The 25,914-nt window shown below is 41.1% G+C and overlaps 1 protein-coding gene across 10 annotated transcripts in view; it reads left to right on the top strand.

Annotated features, from left to right (window-relative positions):
• JADE1 (jade family PHD finger 1) overlaps positions 1-25,914 on the top strand; it is a 60,306-nt gene that overhangs the window by 1,976 nt on the left and 32,416 nt on the right. For 5 of the 10 annotated variants that reach the window (XM_004466250.4, XM_071214702.1, XM_071214692.1 and 2 more), the window contains exon 2: positions 17,477-17,554. In XM_004466250.4, the coding sequence (XP_004466307.2) occupies positions 17,503-17,554 (52 nt within the window). In that variant the 5' untranslated portion in view covers positions 17,477-17,502. Of the gene's footprint in view, positions 1-200; positions 334-17,476; positions 17,555-25,379; positions 25,526-25,914 lie in introns of those variants that run through there. The other 5 variants (XM_071214696.1, XM_071214706.1, XM_071214701.1 and 2 more) reach the window with 2 other exon arrangements.

Here is a 25,914-nt window from a genome sequence, read left to right as displayed (position 1 = left end):
GGAGGAGTGGCGGCCCCGTATGGAAATGGAGGCGGGCGGCGGCCGAGAAGCTGCTTCTTGGCCGCGGATGCGGCCAGAGCGTCACCTAACGGTCCCGGCAGCGCCGCAGGGGGCTGGGGCTGGGGGGCTGCGGGGGCGGGGATGCCGGCCCGCCGCGCCCGCGCCGCGGGAGTCCCGCACAAAGCCCGTGGCGCGGGGGCGATCGCCGCGCCCCCGCCCCGGGAACGGCCCGCAGCGGGTCGCGGTCCCCGCGCAGATTCCGGCGGGCGGCCGCAGGCGTTTGTTTGTTGGTTCCGCGCCGCCTTCCTGGTCGGATGGCTTCCTGTGACAGAGGTGATACACAGTTTCCAGAACTGTCTGGGGGCGGGAGCGGGAGCCGAGCCCGCTCGGCGCTGCTCGCCGCTCGCCGTCGCTGCTCCTATCTCGCAACCGTTTCTCGCCGGCGCGCCCGCCCCAGCCCGAAGGTGCCGCCCGGGAGGGATTTGGGAGGGGGACGGCGCGGCCGTTTCCAGCGGCGCAAGTGGCTTCTGGATGCTAGAGAGCGTTTGATTTGCAACTGGGGCCGAGCGGATTGGTGCAGCTGGCGGCGGCGGGGCGGGAGGAGCGGCGGCGACGGCGACGGCGAGGGGTGGCCACTTTCAAATGGAGAGGGCGGCGGCGGGGACGCCGCTGCGGAGGGAGCGGGCTTGGTTGCGCTACGAGAAGGTGTCATCACTGCACCGGGGCTAATTCCGGCGGAGGTGCCGAGAGTTACTTTCCCCTCCTCCCGCGCTGTTGTTTCTGTCGCCTCGGGAGGAGGAGAAGAGGGAGGGAGGGGGCGGCGCCGCGCGAAGCCTCGGCCCTGTGCTCACCCGGGCGAGTGGCGGGGGCCGCGCGGAGCGTTCTCCGGGGCGGGGCGGCGACCTAGCCCCCCCCCCCCCCCACTGGCTTCCCTCCTCCCGGGGTCTTCCATCCCGGCTGTCTCAGCCCCCTCCCCGTCACGGTCCCCAGGCTTCCCTCTCGGGGCTCACCCACCACCGGGTCCCTCACCCTGGACTCCTCCCCCCCCATCCGGGCACCCCCAGCCCCGGCTTTCCCAGCCCGGGCTCCTCCCCGCGAGCGCTCGGGGTGGGCCGCAGTCCCGGGGCCGGGTGAATGGAGCGAGCAAACAAAAAAAGCGGGCGATTTAAACGAGCCTTCGAAACCCGTTAGGAATGCGTTGTCACCCGGAGACCGTTTAAAGGCAGCTTTCACTGGCTTTCTAGTAACCCGGAGGCAGGCGCTCCGCCTCGCCTCAGCGGGGGTGAGGGTCTGTTGCTCTGAGAGTACCCTGGCCAAGAGGGAATTTAAATGTCCTTTTTGTAAAATTATAACAACCGTAAATGACTTAGGACAGGGCTACATTTTTAGGAAAGTAGGAAAGGATCTGAGGTTCTAATTAATGGCAATGCTTAGAGGGGTTTTCCCCAAAGGTTTTTATTAGGTGAACTGTTTTTCCTTTTCATAAAACCCTTTGTGAAAAGCTAGGTCTCTGGCTATTTGTAGCTCAAGGCTAATGCCTTTCAATGTTAGTGAACTAGTTTTTAGATACACAGAAAAATATTTCCTGAAAGCTGGGTTAGGTAGTGATCCTCTAATGATTAGAGATTATTGTAGTAGACTGCAGTTTGATAAAATCACAACTAATCAAGACTCAATTACTCAAAGAAAGGATTCTGCATAACAGTACCAGCACTGACTTAACACTTGATACAGAAATCGGTAGGGGTTGGGCACCATCCCTTGGGGAGTTAAATGGGATGGTCTGTGGGCAGCGCTTTCCTAGCAAATACCCGTCATCCAGAATATTTTTGCTCTTTTATCCTAACGATCTCAGTCTCCTTTAATGTCATTTTTAAGTCAAATGACTTTCTGATTGTTAGTAACTTGCCATCTTCCTTGAGTCTGTATATTTTTTGTGTGTTTTGACATAGGATTTTCATTGTAATGTCTAAAACAAATACAATTTTCAGCTGTTTAAGTGAACATCTCTTTACTTCCTTCATCTCTCCTCTCATCCCTATACTAGCAGAGTTGCCTAAACATGCAGTGGAACTTGAACTTGATTCTATCTTAAGATCATTGTCTGCTTTCTGGTAAGAAAAGTTGAGTGGGTTACCATAGAAATTTAAGCTTTGACAAAGCTCCATAGTTGTTCATTTAAAAGGCAAAGATAACCCTTATTATTTCCCCCTTTATCACTTGACAGGTTTCAGTCTGTAAACTAGTGTTTTATTTTTTATATTAATTACCGAAGTTGAAAGAGTAAAGGGAAGACATGAAAAATAATACCTGTGCCAAGAGTTAGGTCAGAGAGAGAAAATATTTGAGGAAGTGTTGTATTTTAGAAATATTAATTGTTGCTTAGAGGATTGAGGGAGAAGGACTAACTGAAAAAAAACTTGGAGGACTTGGTGAGAATGAAAACAGATGACCATGTGTCTGAATAAATATTGATTTTGACTTGAAGTAGCTCTTTGTACTTTAAAGTATTACAGAAGTGGTGGTACATGCACATAGTTGACAATTAGAAAATACAGAGAAACAAATATAAGATATTCCCACCACCCAGATATCACCACTGTATCACTTTTTCATATAATTTTCCGTGCATTTATGTGTGTGTTTTAAATCATGTTGTATGTGTAAGGAGCTTTTTCTGTCGATTTGGTAAATTTTCATCTCATCCACTACTAAAACATTCCGATTTACCCAGTTGGTTCCAAAATATACCAGAGTGGCTTTGTCCAGACCTCTGTCCAGTGGAGAACCATGCTTTATATCTGGTTATTTCTCTCAAATAGACTGTAACAGAACATCTGATGCTGAGGAGGCAAGCCTTAGGAAATCATGGCTGGATTAAAAAAAAAAGCTGAAATCAAAATAGCATTGTAATTTGAAAGTCTTAGATTTGGAGGTGGTCTCTTTGAAAAGTGCCTAAAGGAAATTCCTTTGTCTGAAATATTTATTCACAGACTAATTGGGAAAAGAGTTATGAAATCCTTGTTTGAGTCCTGAGGTGGTTGGAACTGCAAACATCAAGACATCAAGTACTGATCATATTCCACATCTTTAGAGTTTTATAGAAGGGAGTGAGGAGGCGGCGGCTTATGAATCTATTACAATTCTGCTTTCCTAACCTTCCTGTCGTTTAGTATTATGATGCACCTGTTAACATCATCACAGTTAATGGTCTGTCAGAATTTGCATTGTAAACCCTGTTTTTCTGCAGCATTGATAAAATAGATTTCCTCTGGCGAAAAACCTAGGACATTATAAAAATCTTAGCCAATACATCTTGTTCTTATAATATGGATTTTCATAAAAAAGTTTGTCTTGTTAAAACAGTGATGGGAAGCGGACTTGGCCCAATGGATAGGGCATCCGTCTACCACATGGGAGGTCCGTGGTTCAAACCCCGGGCCTCCTTGACCCGTGTGGAGCTGGCCCATGCACAGTGCTGATGTGCGCAAGGAGTGCTGTGCCACGCAGGGGTATCCCCCGCATAGGGAAGCCCTGCGTGCAAGGAGTGCACCCGTAAGGAGAGCCGCCCAGCACGAAAGAAGGTGCAGCCTGCCCAAGAATGGCGCCGCACACACAGAGAGCTGACGCAACAAGATGATAAACACAAAGAAACACAGATTCCTGGTTCCGCTGATAAGGATAGAAGCACTCACAGAAGAACACACAGCGAATGGACACAGAGAGCAGATAACTTGGGGGAGGGGATGGGGAGAGAAATAAATAAAATAAATCTTAAAAAAAAAAAACCAAAACAGTGAGAATTCTCTGCCAGTTTTAAACTTCCTTCCTCCCCACCCAAGCCTGTAACTCAGAAAATTTGCACCATATTCAATAGCACCATTAAAAAAAAAAGGGTATTTTTGCTTGGAGTCATTAATTTTTTGGAAGGTAGTAGAATTCTAGTAGGCATCTCAATTGGGAAAGTCTTGATTCCTGAGACATGTAAGCTGTTTCCTGTGAAGTTTTATTCAGTCTGTTTTCTCCATTTTCACTATCTTTTCGCTCTTTATATAAGTGATCATGGATTTGAAATTTGTATAATATCTTCTGTTGATACAGATAGATCTAGAATATATCAGAAATCTGAGACTTGAGAGTCTTGTCATTTGCCTAGTGTACTTCCCCTGCGAAAATATTGGTCTGTGGCCATAAGGGCATATATTGTGATGTATTCACAATTGGTGGACTCTGATGGAGTGACTCTGTAATCCTAATAAAGGAAGAATAGCTTTGGAGGATCTATTTACCTGTGAGTGGAAATGACACTTTGTCTCTAAGGTTAACTGGGGTTGAGTGCTATGGAATAGCAAAATTCTAATTAGCCTAAGAGGAGATTGAACTTAGGCTCAGTCATGTTCTTATCTAGCCTTGGACTTGAATTTTATTAAGGATGTCTTTTCTTGCCTTGAAAGCAACAAATGCAAAGACTGTCAGACTTGGAGTTGAAAGCTTAGTGGGGAAGGACTATATTTTCATTTTTAATTCTTTATTAAATGGTAGATCCATGGCATATATGATGTGCACTCTTACACATGTTCAAAGACTAAAGTTTTGATTGCTCTAAAACCAGTCCAGAATTAATTTTTTTCTTTTGGTTCTGTACGTAGAGCCAATACATATAGCTAGGTGATTGGGAACAGTTGATGTAAGTTTATTTTTTAAAACCTTAGATTCTTTTGGGCATATTTGTTGAGAGAATTAAACTACAGACTTCTCTTGTTTTGAAAGCACTCAAAACAGGCAAAAATACTTTTTTAATATTGATCATTTGTAATGTCAGCACAGGAGATTTTATTAATTTGAAAATTCATGGCAGCTTCCAATTTCTAAGATGTTATTTTAAATGATGATTTCAGTGGTGAGGGTCTGAACTGAAAAAGTGGTCATTTTTTTCCTTACTCCTTTCTTCAGGGTAAGAAGCAAGATATGGGAAGGTTAGCAAGTTGATCGAGGCTGAACTGCATGGTTTGCCTTTGTTTTGCAAAGTACAGTAACATGATTTAATTTTTTTTTTGATTACTAATGGTCATCTTTGTGAGTCTCAGTTATTTCAGTATTGAAATCTAATGATGCACTTAAGATGTGTAGGCTGAGTATGGGTGGTTTGTAATTTTTTGTAAAGGTCAAGGGACCTTCAAGATTTAAAACCTGTGGATCCTCTCTCCACAAAATGTGGGTTGTACAGAAATAATGCATTTCAGGGGTTCAGTGGATTCCCTTAAGCATATCCTTGGATTTCCGTTGTTTAACTCTGGTGACTGCTTTTTATGGTTTCTCTTTGATTGTTTTGCAGTCACTCTTAACTATGTATTGTGGTTAAAATGCCTGCTTAGAACAGTCATTTTTCTGCTTATTGGTTATTGACTTGAAAATCAGATAAGCTTGTTTTAGAAGTTTTTATAGCTTTCTGTACACTGGCCCCAAGTAGACACCTAATGGGTTTTCCTTTGAGAAAAATTAGTGGGTTTTAAGATGTGGTCTTTTATTTTGGTTGCTCCTACTCCTACTCCCCCTTTTTCCTTTGGATTCTTGATTGTGTTCTACTTAGGGACTTCCTAGGAGTGAGTTTGTCTGATGCATAACTTTGTAAGCTTTAAGTTACTTTTTAGTTGCCCAGGATCTGGTAAATAAATCACAATTTAACTAAACACATATAATGCTCCTTTATAAACATTACACTGCCAGTCTGTTGATTTATAGCAGGACCAGCAACTTTTCCTATAAAGGGCCAGAGAGTAAATATTTTAGGCTCTGGGCCATACAGTCTCTGTTTCTGTTGCAGCTACCTGTCTCTGTCAGTATAAGTACAAAAGCAATTGTAGACAAAAGGTAAAAGAATGAGTTGGCTGTGTTACAATAAAACTTTATTCATGGACGTTTGTATTTGAATTTTATGTAATTTTCATGTTTCATGAAATGTGTTTTTTTGAAACTCTGCTCCTCCCCCCCCTGCCCCCCCCAGCCATTTCAAAATGTAGAGGTCATTTTTATTTCAGGGGCTGTAGAAAAAGTCTGTTGACCAGATTGGGCCAGTGAGCTGTAGTTTGCTGATTCCTCATTTATAGTGAGACACAGAATTTCCTGGTCAACCCATTGTTTGTTTCTGCTGGTGACTGAGTTTCATTTCTGGTAGGAACCTGAGAAATCAAGTTGAAAGTGGAAAGTTTGATAAATACAGGGAGTTGGGTAGCCTGAGGGCAGTGGTTCTTAAACTGGTTCCTAGATCCCTTTGGGAATAGGATGTGTACTGTGGGAACCTATATACCTAGGAGAGCACACCTAAGTAGTCGTGCCTGCCCAAGTTAAGAAGGCCCGTGTAAGGGGACATGCATAAGGAAACGGCGGGGCGTCATTTCTGCCCAAGTGGGGAGTGTATGTGCCATCCAGTTAGAAGTCAGTGCCCGCTGGTCAAAGGACTCATACCCTTGTGGCAGTGCTCAGAGAGTTACTACTAACACACTCTGCTTCCAGCCCTACCTTTTTATATGCTCTAGCAGGCAGCAGTAGCAGTTGCAACCATCTTCATCTCAGCCTGCTAGGAAACTATGTTTCAGTTTCCTGGTTGACAGAATATTCATTGATTACATTTTAGTTATCTGCTCCTTGATAATGTAGTGAATGGGTTTAATCTTAGAGTAAATCTCTTTCTAAATCCCAGTGGATGTCCAGGAGGGGGAAGCCAGGTTGAAGGCACCTGGAAGGAGATGCGTGCCTGCTTTGGGAACTGAGTCTTTGGTTTTGCTCCTGATTTTGCCCTAGACCCAGCTGTGCAAATTTGCTCAAGCAGCTTAACGTCTCCAGAATTCAGTGTATTCATCTTTAATATCAAGAAAGGTGGGTTAATTATATTTGAAAACTCCTTTACCAATACAATTATCATTTCTCTGAGTTTCTTTTGGGAAGATTTTCTGTAGATATATTTGGTGGTGTGAGACTCTTTCAGCTTTAGCCTCAGAGAACACTTCCCAAGTCCTGCTGCTTGGTTTTAAGATTATGTTATATTTCTCTTCTATAATAACAAGACTTGTACAGTTCTGATGAGATGTTTGTTTTCGTAAGTGTTGGGGATTGAATCATATCTCCCACAAAAGGTGTGTTTAGTTTCCAACCCCTGGTTTTGTGTGTATGAACCCATTTGAAAATGAGACCTTTCCTAAAATGCTATTAGTTAAGTGTGCCCAAATTGAATGAGGGTGGCCCTTAATCTAATATGGCTGAAGTCCTTATAAACAAAGGAAATTGGGCATGGAAGAGGAAGCCATGGGGAGCAAGCAGTCAGAAGAAGTCATTGGAAGTCATTGGAATCCAGAAGAGAAAGAAGATGCTGCATGTGCTTTGCCATGTGACAGAAAAGCCGAGGAACCCCAAAGACTGCCAGCCAGCCGGAAGTTACTGACCCCGTGAGGAAGCAAGCCTTCTAGTCTCTGAAACCATGAGCCAGTGAATTCCTAGTGTTAAGCCAGCCTATTGTATGGTATTTGTTTTAGTAGCTAGGAAACTAATACGATATGTAATTCAGATGATGTGTAAGTGTAGTTTTTGTTAAGCGTGTCATATTGATGTTCTAATGTACAACATTGGGAGTCTCCCTTTTTTTTTTTAATAGTATTTAAAAATGGTTAGTGGTAACTAATGGTTTTTGACAACCACCTATAATCAAGGCACAAAGTTCTTCAGAAACAGCTGTCTTTCAGTCTGTGTGCAGTGTAATTGTCATCAGCTGGTTGAGTCTAGTTTCTGCAGAAGCTGCTTCATATTCCCCATATAAGAACATCTGGTTTGCGCATTTAAAATTCTTTAAAAATTATCCTGTAGACACTTTACATTTATCAAGAGTGGAATAATGGGTTGTAGATTCCTTGCCCATCCTTACCCTTATGTTCAGAAACTCTTCTGTTAATACTTAGTTTTTCTAAAGGAGCATTCTTTAATTAACTTTTTGAATTTGACCTGACGATTTGTGTATAGTCTCCAAGGCAGGATAAAATCCAATTTTTTTTTTTTTTAAGGAGGTACCAGAGATTGAACCCAGGACTTTGTAACCTCGTACATGAGAAGCAGGTGCTCAACCACTGAGCTCTGTCCACTCCCCAAAAACTTTCTGAGTGAAATGCTTTAGAAAATAAACTTTTCATTTTCATATATTCTGAATTTTAGTCTTCCTTGATAAATTATCAGATGTTTCAGGAAATGAACAGGACATGTGGGGCAAAGTAGGCTTAATCTTTTGTACGAATTCTGATTGGGTGGTAGCACTGTGTTAAGAAGGATGCTGAAGTCATATGTCTGAGCTTGTGCCAAAAAAAAATGTCCTAATTAACTATGACTGCTGTGGTGGAGAGAATAGCATATTTACTAGCCATCTCTGGAGTGTAGCTTTTAAATTTTTTTTCCAGTATAGTACTACTTTTGAAATAGTTAAGGAGTTGAAGTTTTTATTCAAAGGTAGTTTGGACCCTAGTTTTCCTGCCTGGGTCATTTATTTCTGTTCTTATTGCACACATTTTTAGTGACCTCTCATTGGCACAGGCTACTCTTCTATCTTTTGAAAACTTTGGCTTTTATGTTCATTATAACCTAATCAGGCAGAGCAGGTGATAATAGTATTTTATAGCATTATCCTCTTAACTGTTCCCAGTTTTTCTCCTGCACCTTTCAATCAGCTATTTTTTTAAGAACTTTGATACCCCATCTCAGGAAGGAGATGGAAGATAGTTTATTGATGGCCACTCATTTTAGGCTGGTGTATCACATGGGGTCTTTTATTATATAGGGTGAGGAGTAGGAAAGAAGGTTTTGTAATTTAAATCTTTATTATTTTAAGTTTAAGACAGATAATGGTAAAAAATTAAAATCATTTAAAAGCTCACAAAGAGAATTAAAAGTTCCCAACCCATTCTGTATGGAACACTTTGGTCCCATTCTCCAGAGATAACCACTGTTTACCTTTTTTGTCTGTTCTAGAAATTTTCCATGAATATACCAAGCATTTGGTGTATGTATTCTCTCCCCTCCCCCTTTTATATGTAAATGGGTCTATAGCTTGTTTTTTTCCCTCTATACTTTGTTTCCCTCTCCTTTTTACATCTTTCCATACCTGAGCATATAGATCCAATAGAAAGGAATTCTGAGTGGATGCAAATAGAGGTTACAGGCTCAAGATTGGAGGCCATAGTGACTGAAAGTTTTATTGTTTGGGCATGAATTCATTTATCCCATGTCAAGGGGAAGTTTTTTTTTTTAATTGTTTTTTTTTTTAAATTATTTTTTTTTCTTTTTAAAAAGATAAACAGACCATACAAAATGTTATGTTAAAAAACATGAGGGGTTCCCATATAACACCCCCCCACATCCCCCCTCCCCCATCACCATCCGCTTTCATCAGTAAGGCACATTCATTGCATATGGTGAATACACCTTGGAGCAGTGTCACACTGCATGGATCAAGGGGAGTTTTAAAAAAATACATTCCAGATACAAATAATCAGAATGTTTTGTCATGGCTGCTCTTCCTCATTTGCTTACCCTTTAGTTGAATCGCAATTATAGAGACCTGACTAGTTTAATGGATTGTCTTCAATTCATAGGCAGCAATTGGATTATCTAGAAATTGGCAATTGGGAACTGCTTGTGATTCAGTCAGAACACCTTAAATTTATAAATTCTTCGAAATCTTGGAAAATGCTGCTATTGACTTTTTAAAAAAAGTAAAACATTTTTAAAAATTATTTTTATCCCCATCCCCCACTCCCCATCCAAGATGGCTCCCTAGTCTTTCTGCTTGTTTTCTGCTCATCTTCTTTAGGAGTTACCGGGAACTGAACCTGGGACCTTCTATGTGGGAGGTGAGTGCCCAACTGCTTGAGCCACTTCCGCTCCCTGCTGTTACGACAGTTGTGTCTTTTGGTTGCAGTGTCTCCTGATTCTGGTGTCTGCTTATTGCTGTGTCTTGTTGGTTGTGGCATCTGCTTTTGGCGGCGCCTGCTTGTTTTGGTGTCTGTTTGTTGTCTTTAGGAGGCACTGAGAACTGAACCTGGGACTTCCCATGTGGGAGGCTGCTGCCCAGTTGCTTGAGCCACATCTGCTTCCTGCTATTGACTTTTTAGTCTGGGTTCAAAAATAATATAAAAAGAATTATCAGTGAGCTAAAAGGTGTTACAGCACATGAAATTTATTAGTTAGTAATTAGTAATGTTTACAGGAGTAAATACTATGATTATGGTTATCTGGGTAGTTCCCATAATATTTTTTTCTTTTGGTTGTTCTTTATTGTTATAAACTCTTTTCTATTGAATATTTTCACTCATGATGTCTTCCCAAAGGTTCTATAAAAGCTTGGGCACCATTTTCTTTAAACAATGACATTAAGAACATATTTTTTAGGGAAACGGACTTTGGCCCAGTGGTTAGGGCGTCCGTCTACCACATGGGAGGTCCACGGTTCAAACCCCAGGCCTCCCTGACCTGTGTGGAGCTGACCCACGAGCAAGCGCTTATGCGGGCAAGGAGTGCTGTGCCACACAGGGGTGTCCCCCGCATAGGGGAGCCCCACGCGCAAGGAGTGCACCCGAAAGGAGAGCCACCCAGCGCGAAAGAAAGTGCAGCCTGCCCAGGAATGGCGCCGCCCACACTTCCCGTGCTGCTGACACAACAGAAGTGGACAAAGAAACAAGACGCAGCAAATAGACACAGAGAACAGACAAACGGGGGAGGGGAGGGGAATTAAATAAATAAAAATAAATCTTAAAAAAAAAAAGAAGAACATTTTTTAAAGTCCCATTTTTTTGTTGAAACATTTAGAAAAAGTTAAAATTTTAACACTTAAGATTTAAACTAGTTGCTAGTTAAGTCAAATTTGTCACTTTTTTCCACCAGGTATAATCTTTTGGTTAAATTGAGGAAAAAAATCTGAATTTGAGGTATACCTACACTAGTATTTTTAGACCATCTCTGTGAGCATATGAATTAGATAATGTTCCCAGTTTGTAAACTTCCTATGTAGGCGAATAATGTTTGCTTTCAGAACTGAGATAAGAAACCAGCTGGGTTCCCTTCACATTCATTTAGGGGACAGAAAATTATTGTGAGGTATAAGCCATAGAAGACAAGAAGGTGACCTATTAAGAAAATGTAATTTATCTTATTTGGGGGAGAGGAGTTTTATGATCAATAATTTAGAGTCAAATTAATAATTAGTATTGAAATAATGTTCCAAACTATGTGAACCTAGCAAGCAAAAACAGAAAGAGATACTCATTACAAATATTTTTAGCTTTATGTAAGACCACATGGTTTTTGAACATACATTTTTAAATATAGCACAATTCGGTATTAGATTATTTACTGTTTGACAGAACAGGAGACCAATAAATTTAAAGCTAATGTAATAGAACTTATTCCAGTTAAAGGTCAATTAGATATTAAAGTGAAAGCTTCTTACATTCTATAAAACTCAGTGAGCATAGGATACAGTGTATAAAAACTAAGTATATACTGGGATATATACTCATGCAATAGGTTATGTAACATAGCTTTGTATTAGGGGATACAGACATAAAAGTGTGTAGAAGACTTTAATTGGGTACCTTCTAGAACTTTTTTTTTTAAGGACTTATGGTTTATTTATTTCTCTCCCTTTCCCCCCACCCTAGTTGTCTGCTCTCTGTGTCTATTTGCTGTGTGTTCTTCTGTGTCCGCTTGTATTCTTGTCAGCTGCATTGGGAATCTGTGTCTCTTTTTGTTGCGTCATCTTGCTGCATCAGCTCTCGTGTGTGCGAGGCACCACTCCTGGACAGGCTGCGCTTTTTTTTTCTTGCGCGGGGCAGCTCTCCTTATGGGGTGCACTCCTTGTGCGTGGGGCTCCCCACACCTGCCTGGCACGGCACTCATTGTGCGCATCAGCACTGTGCGTGGGCCAGCTCATCACACGGGTCAGGAGGCCCGGGGTTTGAACCTTGGACCTCCTATGTGGTAGGTGGATGCTTTATCAGTTGAGCCAAATCTGCTTCCCTAGAACTTCTTGAAAGTGAAATAAATAAGAATGAAAACATAGTGGATATAATTGACACTTTGAATAGGAAACCAGCCTTTCTGCATATGAGCCATAAGATAATTAAAACCACTAGGGTATAATCCTTATTATAGCTGTAGAGTTTTATGGCCTGATAAATGGTCCCGCTTCCACCACAGAGAGTAATTCTAGTATCTGGATGGTTTGTTTCCCTTTTTTCCTGGAATAGCATTGAGTAAACATCCTCAAATTCTTAACCACCCTATTTTTTGTATAAGCCCTTCTCCCCTGCTTCTGAGGTCATTTTCTTAGTTAGAATCACCCAACTGTCCTGCCTCCCATAGCTACCCTCTCCCCCCTCCCTGAACTTGTTCTCTCTCAAATTCCTGAGTCACATGCAACTAATGGCTACTCTTAATTTATTGCATGCTGGGTTTTTTCTTCCCCATTTCAGTCTGAGGAAACTTAAATTTCAAGGTTTTTGAGGTACCTTATTATCCCATGTCCTGCTATGATCTATGAACAATAAGCCTGTAACCTTCATAGCACATACCACACTAAAGCTACTTGTCTAGTAGGTGCTTACTGTCTTTCCTCAAGCAGACTGGAAGCTCCCTGGAGAGCAGGCATTCCATCTCGTTCACCAAATCTCTGGCATATAACTTGATACAGTTTTGATTAAGTTAATATTATAAACTAATCCACAACATTTAAATCCATGTTACAGAAGAGACTGAAGGAGAGCAATCTGCATGTAATCTAAATAGGGGTTGTAGCCTGGAGGTAAGAATGTATTCTTGTTTTCTAAGCAGATGGTGTCCGGAGCAACCGCCACAAATGCCCAGTTGTTTTGGGGTGTTTTTTTTTGTCAGTGGAGATGGAGGCCCCAGGGGATTATTACTTGCTGATCCAGCCTAAGTCTCTGGCCTCCTCCTACATGGCACTCTTCAGGCAACATTCATATTATAATTTTACTTCCTGGGTAGTCTTCCACTAAATAGTATTTTTGTCTCCCTATCTAGATTTGCCTCCCAGTATATGGAGAGGCCAGCTTCCCGTAAATTGGACCACTTTGAGTCAGTTTAGAAGAAAGCCAGACAGAATATCAGGGGAAGCAGTGTTGAAGGCTGTATCCAGAGTCCTGGGGGCATCTGCTGGAGCCCCGCTGTGAGGCCTTGTTTTTGACCACCAGCTGGCTTCTCTCCATGATGACTTTATATCATATTTAACTTGAGGAATCTCTGTTTACCAGAAATTTACTATAATCCTGGGTTCACATGTGGAATGCTTAAGTGATGATACAAGGTGGGGGCTGATTATTAAAGAAAACAGTACATTAAAAAGGAAGAAAAAGATGAAACAAAGGGGTACAGAATTTTAAGTGGATGACATTAGCATGATGGTTAGGGGGCTTTGTGTTGAGCCTTGGAGAGAAGGTGGAATTGGGATAGGTTGAGAGGAAAGGGCAACAGGAGCAGTATTAGCATAAGTTGAAAGCTGAGAGAAGGGGATGTTTTCAAGGGGACCTGTAGGGAAGAGGCCTGGCCTGGCAGAAGCAGGATAGTGTTGGGGGCTTGCTAGGTGAGAGGGTTGGGTAGAGGTGGGAGGGCACAGATGGCAGAAACCTCTGAGTTTCTGGCTGGATGGTTTGGGCTTAAATTTGTTTATAATGTGGAACAGAGTAAGAGATTTACACAGGGAGTGCCTTGATGAGGTCACCTCTTAGGGATGTAATAATTAGAAATGGGAAGAAATTATTGGCTTGGAGATCTAGGTATAGGTGGTTGAGGATCAAACCCGTGGAGCAGTAGAGGTTCTTGAAAGGGTTGCACATTATGAACCAACAAGCCTTGGCAATTGAATAAAGGGTAAGAAGGGATGGATGTTAGTAAAGAAATGTACCAGATAAAATAGTAAGATTCTGAGTAAGAACGTGCTGCTGCCAGGGTAATATGCTAGGTTATATGTACGTCCTTCTATATTTAATAACAATGCTTTGGGTGAAATGTTGTATTCTGGCTTCTAGCTTCCTCCCCTTTGTTCTGACTTGGCTTAGACTCATTCCTTCCCTGACCCACCAACTGTTCCCACGGAGCCTGTGCCTACCACTGTCAGGTACTAATGACGCTGAATTCCTGTTGATTTATCTGTCTCCCCAACTAGACCAGAAGCTCCATGAGGTCAGGGATAGTCATTGTCTTCCAGCATCTCCTAGTGTACTGGATATTTAAATGTTTGTGGGACGTATTATATGCTCTTATATCCTCTTGCTGTATTCTCTGGAGTGTTGTGAGTAGCCCATTGAATTGATTATTATTTATCCTACCACCACTAATAATAATCAGCCACTGCCCTAAAAGAGTCAGGAAAGGTAATAATGCAGAGGGATCTCTACTTTCTTGCTGCTTGTAGTGGATGGATTATTTGTGGTGTACAACCACTGTATTGTGTATCTTAAAGATAGTAACGTGTACTTTGATTTCCTGTTGTAATAAGTAACCCCTGGTGAGATAAATCAGCCTGATATCAAGGCTTTAGAGCCACAGAGGGAAAAATTCTGCCATGCACTAACCCCCATTACTGTGCCAGGTTCCCTGGAGAAATAAAAGTATGGTATTCTTAACCTTCATTACTCAAGCGCTTTCAGGGTGGTTGAAAATGGAATTCATTAGAAAGAAAATACTATTTTTTACTCTTATTTTATTTGAATAAATTATTTTTGAGAGAGTATTTATGTGTGTTTGGGAGTTTCATTCTAGTTTGGTCAAAGTTTGCATTTTTCTTTTTAGTGACTGTTGAAGTGGTTTCTCTGGGAATTGTGTTTGAGAGCTGGGAGGAAGGCATTTTGATTCAAAAAGATTCTCAGTTTTCCAGACTATTCTATTTAGGCACATTTAAGCTGTCTGAATCAATGAAGATGTAATAAGCATTTGTTTCCTTTTTTCTAGTTGAGAACTGTTTTATGGGCTTTCTCAGACTCTTATTCCTCAGTCTCTTATTCCTCACACTTGCTTGTGAGCTGGCAAAGTGCATTCTCCTTGCTGTGTTGCATCACATAGTTACTTTTAAGGAATTCCCCTTTTGGTAGCACCTATTTTTCTTTTTTAAGTGTGTTTGTAACATAGGGCTGATGCTGATATTGGAATGAGTGGTCTTTTGCTTTTCCTTTTACTCTTTGTACTTCGTGATGGGTCCAGAGGGGAGGAGGGGTGCCCCTCTAGAAGATTGGAGGAGAATTCAGCTGTCAGCATTTGGTGTGTTTGCTACATCACCATGAGCCAGGAAGACAAGCAAGTGAGGAGTGTGCTACAGATGTGTCAGTCATGGAGGCTTTTGGCTGCCCCAGGCTAATTTGTGGGATGCTGGGTTAGAGTTATGGGTTGGTGGGGCTCTGCCTAAAAGGAGGGTGGTTTGGGTGTGTTTTAGGATTGTGATGCTGTCCACTGTATCTTAACTACAGCCCTCTATCTGTGTCTTACATGGCTTATGACCCAGATGAGGACTCTTGTCCAGGTTTCCTCTTGGCACATTCTTTTAATGGGTTTTGAAGAATCAGTTGGAAAACGACCACCTGCAAACTTTTTACAGTGAGTGAGGTTCTTTGGAAAAAAATATAAGGTATTAGGATTATAGACTAGGGACCTGAATATTTGAATGAATCAAGTAGGTGTGTTTCATAAGGTGTGTTTCTGTGGAAACAGACTGTGTTGTACAATGCATTTTCTGTTTATTTTTTAAGGAAGTGTGTTTACAGAAAATCATACATAAAATACAGGGTTCCCCTAAGCCACCCTATTTTTAACACCTTGCATTATTAGTGTGGTACATTTGTTAGAGTTGATGAAAGCACATTTTTACAATTGCACTATAAACTATAGTCTATACTTAACCTAGGGTTTATTCTGTGAATTGTGCCATGAGTTTTTTAAAAAATTCTAGTGACATAGAGAACCTAAAATTTCCCCTTTTAACCACATTCAAATATATTATTCAGTGCTTTTAGTTACCTTCACAATGTTGTGCTTACCATCACCACCATCCATTGCCAAAACTTTTTCATCATCCCAAATAGAAATTCTGTACAATTTAATCATTAAATTTTTATTTTTTATTGCTCTTTTACATGTACATTTAGTATGGAATATTGATTTTTTATTTATAGTCTTGTTCTAGCACAGTGGTTCTCTGCACACAGGAATACTGTGCTGCACTCCCATTGGAAACATACCATATTATACTTGCTGTGATTCTCAGTGCGGGGAGACTGGTATGTTCTTTTCTGAGGGGGTGGATGGGTAAATGATGGGCTGCCATACTTTTTCTGAATCTTCATTGAGAATCATTGTTCTGGGAATAAGGACAGGGCCCTGAAGATGTCAAGGTGATCAATTTTAGTTTAGAAAAAATTTTTGGATATGTTTAGAGAGCAGTCTTGTATGAATATAGCTGTGGGATCTTTCCTAAATGCTGTCTTTCTCTTACCTGGAGGGTGTGAAGACCTGTTACCCCCAGCTATCTGGAAGGACTTGGCAAGGTAGACCAGGTACATACACAAACTGATTTCTTAGTTTGACTGGGTTTAGCTGTACCTGACCTGAAAGGAGGCAGGGGTGAAGTATGGAAGTAGCATTGGATTTAGACTTAGAAGCTCCCCACCCACATTGTTTCCTAGGGCAAGTCACTGCTTAACCTTTTCTGGCTTTAGTTTCCTAATGAGTAAAAGGGAGGGGTCTCGATCAGAATTATATATCTGCCGTCCCTTCCTGTTCTAGGATTTTGGATTCTATATAAAGTCATATTCCCGTCCTGGATAGCTGAGGGGTTGGAACTGGCTAGAGGAGACGTGTGCATTGCCATTACTCTTTGTATTTTGTACCTAGAATTCTAGGTTATTCTGCTTTTAGGATTATTTTAGCAAAATTTGCCTGAGAAGCATAATCATGCCCAGAGCAGTGTAGATATTCACACTTTCAGGCACAACCCCTATCATGTCCCCCCTCCCACTTTTCCCCTCCCCCCGGCCATATACATAAAATATGAATCTGTCTGTAGTGAGAAAGCACAGTGTTCAATGCTGTGGATTTTTTTCTGCAGTGGTTGCTGCCAGTCAGCTAAAGAGACTCTTGGAATGGTAGTTGTAACAATGTCATAGGAATAGAGAGAGAAATCTGGCACCTCTGGGAGACCTACTGATACAGAATTGCCTTCTTTCCCCACTCCTCTCTTCTTTTTTTTTTTAACCTGTTCTGTTAGTGATTGTGCCTAATCATGTATCTTTGGTCTTTTTACTGTTTACAATTCAAATACTACTCAAAGCTGTTTGTTTGCTTTTGTATGGTGTAAATCCTGGGCTGCCGTCCTAAGCACAACTTGATGATTGTGTATTATCATCTTGGGTTAAGTGCTGTCTCATTGCTTTTGCAGGCTGCCTGCTGTTTCCCGGGGAGATCATGAAACGAGGTCGCCTTCCCAGCAGCAGTGAGGATTCTGACGACAATGGCAGTAAGTCTTGCTTTGTTGTGCTTGGAGCCTACTGGGGTTTGGGTTAGTGTAAAAACATGATTTTTTAATGTCATGTTCTAAAATGCTGAGGCCCTTTGCATATCAGGTAGGTTGGAGAAAGCCAAAGCCAGGAGAAACACATCTGAGTGTGATACTGCGGGTCTGAAACCAAATCTTTCCTGGTAAGGTTGACTGCAGGCAGGCATTCCTGAGGATTCCTGTTTGTTATCCAAGGATGAATAATCTAGTTCCTGGAGTCACTGGTGTGCCTGCTTTTCCTAAGCGTCATTTATGGTACTCCACAGTGGTTCTTTATGAAAAGGGAACTTAAAGCCAGGTAATTATTAACTAATTCAACTCAATACAAGGGGACAGAGAAGACTGTGTAGTATGATATGAAAATAGAATGTACATATTTTTAATAGGCTGTGTGTCAGTGCTCTTCACTTGATTTTGACATGACTGTATTTAATGCTACCACTGACTGCATCTCAGCTCTCTGCCACCCTCATAGTTTCATCGTGCAGCTGAGAACCAGAAGTTAGTTGGCTTCCAGGCAGTCAAAATAAATGTCACAGCATCTGTGGCTTAAGAAACTCATAGCATACTCGGAGAAAAGCTCCCTGCAGACAACAGAAAGAAATTTTGTACCTAGCACAGTACCTGAACTTCAGCCCATGAGCTACATTTTATATTATAAATTAAACTCAGGAGACTCTAAATGAATGCTTGTTGGACTGTGTGATGAGAAAGGAATTGGGTACACTTTCAAGGAACTCAGTCTTAGACATATAGAGAAAATAACTCTGGTCTGAAATCATCAGGGCAGTAATAGAAATGCCTTTTTGAGGAGCTGTGCAGTGTATATGGATGTTGGTACTCATTAGAAGGAGGGGAGGGCCAGGGGACTTATAGAGAAGGCGAAGGTCGAGCTGGTCCTGAAGAATGAATAGTTTTTGGGCAAACAGGGTTGTTTTAGTGTTCTAGTCTCTCAAGTTTAGAATAGAGTGAAAGCTGTCAATAGAAAACAAGGTTTTGCTGCTATGGGAGTAGGGAGGGAGGGATTAATTCTGTTTTAGGTACAGAATTAATCAGAGGGTTTCATGAATTACTTCTGCATACTAATAATACTCAGTAAAAGATTAAAGACCTACTATTTTATAGTATTTTTTTTGGCATTGAGCAACAGGTTTATGCCTACTCTTTATGCTCTTATTCCTGCCTCACCTCCTTTGGAGAGCTGGGTTACAGTAGGTTTTCCTGGATCCTGGTCCAGCCCTAAGCAGTCATTTGCCCTTTTTCTTTCTGGACCAGCCAGACTGCACAATAGGATGGAAATATTCTGTATCTGCTAGTGCAACTTAGGAACTGAATTTTTTATTTATTTTAAATAATTAAAATTTGAATTAAAGCAACTTCATGTGGATAGTAGCTACTGTACTGGACAGTGCAGTTCTGGACCCTGGCCTAGTCTAGTCCTTCTCATTTATCCAGAGGCCCCTAATGTGTACTCCCTAAGGTTCCAGAAGAGCAAAGTTTAAGAAAGTATTTCCACCTAGAATTCTGGTGAGAAAAGGAGGAAGAAAGCATCCAAAGTTCTCGCCAAAAATGTGTCCATCAAAAGTCACCTCATCTGCTACCTTCTGTCTTTGATGGGGCATTTTCTTCCTCTTCCTAGTATGTTCCTGTCGGTGTTGGACTTCCTGAGGAAGCTGTGGGGTAAAGGGGTTTAAAGTAAATCTTATAGGATAGAGGAAGGTTAACCTACATAGATTTTGAAACTCCTCTGCGGGATGTGGAAATCTCTTGGTGGTAGGAGGGGAAGATGATAGTTGCTGGGAGTTGGTAGGCTGTCCTTTCTTGTACAGTTGGTTCAATGTTGGGTGATTAGAGTGGTGAACAAACAACTCTCATTAAAAACCCCTGGAATGCCGGGCCTTATAAAAATACACACAGCCACACCACAGAACGCTCCCATTTCTACCCTCTCTGAGCACAGCTGGTCACAGTTTAGGCCTTTGCCTCCAGCCTGCCTGTTTGAGTGGGAGTCAGTGCTTTTGTATAGGCCCCCCTTGGCTTTGAGGGTGGCAGGGAGGGTACCTTGTGCCCCTCGAGTCATGTCCACAGAAGTGAGCTCTCCTTCTGGAACCTCACCATGTCAGTTTTGAACACTTGGAAAGCCCTGCTTGTAAGAAGAGTGGGTCTGGGCAGTGGCCATGCTTCAGCCTGCAGCCCTGACAGAATTTTGGCAGCAGCTCCCAGCTCAACGCGGCGCATGTCCAAGTAGAGGGTGAGGCAGCTGCAGGCATCAGCATGGGTCTGTGGTACCAGCGGCAGCCACGCTGGGCCCGGCTGGCCTCCTGGTCTGGAGTCCTTCGCTTTGTTTTCTGGCCAGGTTCAGGGGAATACCAGCGCGGTATTTACAGTAGGGGATAGAGAAGCATATTCTGTGCCAGGTGCAAGCCCTTATAAAGCTGTAGCCATAGTTGTTGAAGCTTTATCCAGTTGCCCTGGAGGCAGGCCCTGCAGTTGGATTGTGAAGCTTGGAGGTGCCTGCAGGTTGTGTCTGTAATTGCTAGGCTCCTGTGATTGGGAGGCTCAGCCAATCTCTGAAGTTACATGTTGTACCAGGGTGTAGGGCCCAGGGAAACAAGCACTTTATTTCCTGGTTCCCAGCCCAGGATCCTCCGTCCTTATGGGTTCCGGCAACTGTAGGAATGGGTTCCACCAGCTATTTTAGTATTTCCAGAACCTAAAGGAGGTTGCATTTTATCCTTCATAAATCTGCAGAGGCTAATTAAAACATTGTGTCCCTGCTTTTGGCAGGAATTGTACATTATTGGTTATCTCAGGCCAGTTACTAGCTCTGATCATTGTCCTTATATATTTTCCTATAAAAATAAGAAGATAATTAAGTAGTACTTAATAAGACTGTTCAGTTGGCAAATTGTTTCCAAAATATGGGGTTTTGGCTAGGATAAAGTACAGAAGTAGTGCGAGTGAGTTATAAATAGTGTTTTTATTTGTTTTCTGTTTTAAAATGTGATGTCTCAAAGATCCAGAGGGAAACTTGTTCCTTTACTTTCTACAAGGAATGTTAGAAGTGTGCTGATACTTTAAAGTTTTTCCTAAAGTTGTAAAGCAAGGATTCCTTTTCTTGTTTACTTTCCCAAATATCTGGGCTTCTTGTCCTCCCAGTGGAAGAAAGTCTAGGGTGGGGCTCTGTGGGGCCTTTCCTGTTGTGGTCTCCATATCAGGAAATGCCTTTCCCAGTTATCAGTACTGGGCTCTCCACCACCAGTGATGACAAATGAGCAGAAAAGGGAGCTGACTAAAATTCAAACCTACTAATTTTGTCACTTGGTAATGCAGATTGATGAGTTGCAAGTATGATGTTTGGGGATTATGTGACAGCTTCTGTTTTTCTGGGCTCTCTCTGGCCTTATTAGTAGATAAACAATAAAATGCTTGGTGGATGAAACATATATCATTGCAATTAATGAATTCCTTTAAATTTTTTGATAACTTGGTTTCTTATTTTTTTGTGCTCTTTGTGCTTTGGTTTCTCTTTTGCCTCCAGTTGTATTCCTGTTTGTGCAAGAAGTTGTGGAAGAATTCTTGAAATATGGGAATTTTGGTTCGAATTCTGCAGAGTATGTATTGTACCCACATCTCTTCAAGGTGCACAGAGGTGGCTTTGCCTATTTTCACATCTGTATGTTATGACTTTTCTTTGACATTGACTACAGAGCATCTCCTTGGACTTTGGGAGCAATTGGTAAAAATGATCTTGTGGATGGATTACTCTCTTCTGTGGCCCTTGGATTCAGTAGGAGTGGAGGGTGACAATGAAGTATTTGTGTGCCACTGTTCGAAGGTCCACATGTTGAAAGGTTTCTGGGTCAGTTCTTTGAATATATTTATTATGCCTTTGTTAAACATTTTTTTGGAAGGTGGAAGTGAGTTGGGCCATGGAGCTGGGATATAAGAATTATGGTAGGTGTAGTGTCAGCCCCTAATATAAATGAAGTTGTGTTTGTCTTCAATCATGCACTTATTGGAATGGGTGGAGAAAAAGGCATTATTTATAAAGCAATGGTAACTGGATTAAATTTGCTTACTTCCAGATGGGAATTTATATGGTATTGCTTTCCTTGCACAGGAATAGCCCAGCCTTTAAGGAACTTACAGGTGCTGGAGTATGGATCTGGGCACTGTTGCTGTGACACCAGCCTGCTGGACTAGATACTTCTGGTCCTGTGTCTTAACTTTGTCAAGCTAGTTTAACACTCCAAAAGCCACCAGCATGTTATTTAGAGCCCAGGAGCTCTGTTGGAGAGCCAGCAAGTTTTGCCATTTGGTCATAGGTGAGGTTCTTTCCTAGTTTGAATTTTGTGGTTGTGTTAACACTGAGACCACCATTGATTCTGATTTTTGAACCTCTCATGTGCTGTGCAACCTGAGAGGCTTAACACATACGAACTACTAAATATGGGAGGTTTGTGCAGTATATATTAGGTTTACTCATGAGGTTTTTCCTTGTTTTAAATCTAGGACGAAGGAATCTTGGCTATTTTTAGTGTGTTAAAGGAGCATGTTCCAGGTGCCTGTGTAATAGGACCGGAAAGCAGGGTGCAGAATGTTATGGATGGGCAGGATCCATTTGCTTGAAAAATAGTCATGATGCTGCAGTAAATGAGCCTTTCATAAACTTTTATTACTTCAAAAAGTTCTGTTTGTTTGTTTGAGAAGTTGTGAATTAACAAACCAATCATGCATACTACACAGAATTCCCATACATCCCCCCATCACCAACACCTTCCATTGTTGTGACACATTTTTTACAAATGATGAAAGATGAAGGGTTCTGTTTTAAGGAGGAGGGTGGAAGATGGCAAAGTAAAAAACAAAAACCACTATTTTTTCCATTTAGTCTTTTCAGTGTTAATATAAGATTGTTTCTTAACTCTGAAACAATATACATGTCAAGAATTTTTCTGAGTCACTTAAATTTGTCTCTAGAGTGGACTTAAAACCCTAGGAAATAATCTTGTATGTGGGTAACATATAATTTTAGACAGTTACCAAATTTTCCGAGTTCCTAACTCCTCACCTGAAAGCAAAAAGGAAAATAAAACAAAATTTTACCTTTGATACCTTTGTCATTCAGTTAGCACTCTGAAAACAAAAACAATGCAGCACCAACCCAGCATAATATTAGCACACAGTTTTTAAAATGACAGTAGGCTGGTGTTTTGCTATAGCATAAAAATCACTGTTTCCCAATCTTTTTGGTATTTTAATACTCTCTTTTTTAATTTGATTTTTTCCCAGTATGCTTTCAAAAGAGTGCTTTATAACATAACTTCTTTTCCTGTAGATTCATTTTATTTATCTCTGTGTCCCCCCTCCCCCCCCATTTTTTGAGGTCACTGTCTGCTTTCTGTGTCCATTTGCTGTGTACTTTCTATGTCTGCTCATGTTTTAGGAGGCACTGGGAACCAAACCTGGGACCACTTGAGCCACCGAAGCTCCCAGGTTTTTTGTGTCTCTCATTGTCTTTCTTCTTTCTGTCCCTTTGTTGTATCATTTCTTGTTGCGCCAGCTAGCCTTTCTAAGAGGCACTGGGAACTGAACCTAGGACCTCCCATGTGCAAGGTGGAAGACCAATTGCTTGAGCCACATCTGCTGCCCTATAACATAACTTTTAGTTTTAATTAAAAGGGATACAGATTATTTTTATTCTGATAATATTCTGAATGCTTCTTGACCATCTGGGAGGTATTTGGAGAGGGCATGGCTGCAGGAAGAAGTACTGGTGTAGTAAGGTCAAGATTTAGCTTTGGGTCTTTAGTTGGTGTTTCTGTACATGTGTTTGCGTTCTAATCAGGAAGCAGTGGCCCCACCAATTATGTCTTTTTTTAAATTTCAGTTTGTAATTATTTCTTTAATTATTTAACTTTCCTTTAACTCATTTTCCTTGAGCTCAAAAGCATACCTTCTGATAGGCAAATCAGGAGTGTATTCTTGGTTTGTGTTGCTTTTAGTTCTAGGGTTTCAGTAGTGGTTCTAGTTGAGCATGACTGACTATGCTGAACCATGGTGTTGTATTTTTGTCTACTCCACTTCTCAGAAATATTTATCGAGAATTTGTGTCCACAGCACTGACTTAGGTATACTATATATTCTAAATCATCATTCTGTGTCTGGTACCAATGGCTCTTAAGATAGTGACCATTTTTGGGAGGAGCAAGAGAAATATGAGCACAAATACCTCTGCTGGACTTGGAAGGAAGAGCAGTTGCCCCACTGATTCTTTTGTCACCCATTCCAGATTTCCACCTGGTTCAGCAGCACCATTAAGGCTTTACACAAATCACCTATGCCTATGTAAACTAGAGCATTTTCTTTTCCTTTACTGCTCATGGATGATAGGAAATCATCAATTATTTTCTGTCAGTGACAATTTTTTAACAGCTTTATTGAGGGATAATTGACATTTAGTAAATTGCATATATTTAAAGTGTACAGTTTGATAGGTTTTGACATGTTTACATCCATGAATCATAATCAAGATTTACTACTGGAATCTGTAGTAAAGCATTCATCACCCCCCAGAGTTCTCTCTTCATCTTTGAGATCCCCCCACACCTCTCCCCAGTCAACCACTGATCTACTTTCTTGACTATAGACTAGTTTGCATTTTCTAGACTTTGTATAAATAAAACAATACAGTATGTACTTTTTTTTTGGTCTGGTTTCTTTCATTCAACAGAATTATTTTCAGATTCATTCATGTTGTTGTATGTATTAGTAGTTTATTCTATGTTATTGCTGGGTTGTATTCCATTGCATGGATATACTATAATTTGTTTATTCATTCACGGTCTGTTGATGGACATCCAGTTTGGGGCTTTTTATAAATAAAGCAGCTAAAATTGTTCCTTATGTCAGTGATAATTTAAATTTAACTTTCCCCCCAGTCTTTCTGTTTCTGCAAAGTGAGTTCAATAGGATTCATTAAAAAATATATTTTTTTATTGTGGTAAATATATATAACAAAATTTGTCATTTTTAAGTACACAACTCAGTGACATTAATTACATTTTTCAATGTGCAACCACCACCACTCTCTATTTCCAAAACATTTTTTATCACCCCAAACGGAAATATTATACCCAAACAGAAACATGATATCCATTAAGCAATAACTCCCCCTTTCCCCCAGCCCCTGGTAAGCACTAGCTTACTTTGGGCTCTGAATAAAATTCATTTTCACTTGTCTTCTTCCTTTTGAATTATATCAACACTAGGTAAATCAAAGAAAGAGAAACAGACTGTTTCTGGATGGACCAGACTATCTCTTAGTTAATACTGTTTGCTACCAAATTTGTAGCATCTTTGGATTCTTCTATTAAAAGTACACCTAGTGTAGATACCTTTTTTCAAGATTATAAAAGGAGTTCTAGGAAAAGTTTCTAAATAATTACCATTATTTGGGTTGTATTCTGTTGCCAGCAAAGCTGCATGCTTCTTGGGAACTTTGGGTATGATCTAGGAAGGGTCCTGACAGGTCCCTAAGAAGGGGGCAAAAGAGTCACAGAAAGCAAGAATTAAATGTTTCTGCTTTAACATTGAAAGTATTTGACTGTAAGGAACTTTCCCAACTGTGTTAGTTCTAAAGTATACTTAATGGAATGATTCTTTTTGAATTTCTGACTTTGTTCCTTATCATTTATCTTTAACTCTTTCCATAGTAATTCAAAGTAAATGGGCCATCTTTTTCTGCCCTGCCCTCTTCTTTTTTGCTCCCTGAATCTTCTAGGAATCCCAACCAGACGTGGCATATGCTCTTCCCTGTCTTTCTCTTCTCTCGGGCTGTGTATCGGCTGGAGGATGGTCTCCAGGATCAGAGGGTGAAAGAGAAGCCTCTCTAGACATTGTGAGCTACCCAACCACCTTCATCTCCAGGTTCCTAAGTTGGCTTCTGTTTTCCCTTTTGCCAGTAATGACCAGATTAAGAATTTCTGCAAGCTGGGCTTACCCAGAATATTTCTTTCTTGGTGCCCAGAATATTTTTTTCAATGTGGGAGTGAAACATTGTTGTTTATTTGGAATATAAGAGACATGCTTTATTATTTTCTTTGGAAGAATTTTCTAAAATATTTGCTGAGATACGCAGGAGTACCAGCAATGGGGCCACCTGTAGGAAATCTTAAGTCTGGTTAAGAGTAAGTTGACCCAGTAAGGGACCTTGGAACTGGTGATCTTTCCCTTCAGAGGGAAGCTTGGCAATTCCCTTTAGTCTCAGTCAGAGCAAATCTGATGATAGGCTCATGTGCAGGATCTATGTCTTATTA

Source organism: Dasypus novemcinctus, chromosome 1, assembly GCF_030445035.2.
Source record: "Dasypus novemcinctus isolate mDasNov1 chromosome 1, mDasNov1.1.hap2, whole genome shotgun sequence".
NCBI lineage: Eukaryota > Metazoa > Chordata > Mammalia > Cingulata > Dasypodidae > Dasypus > Dasypus novemcinctus.
This window is presented reverse-complemented; position numbering and strand designations above follow the sequence as displayed.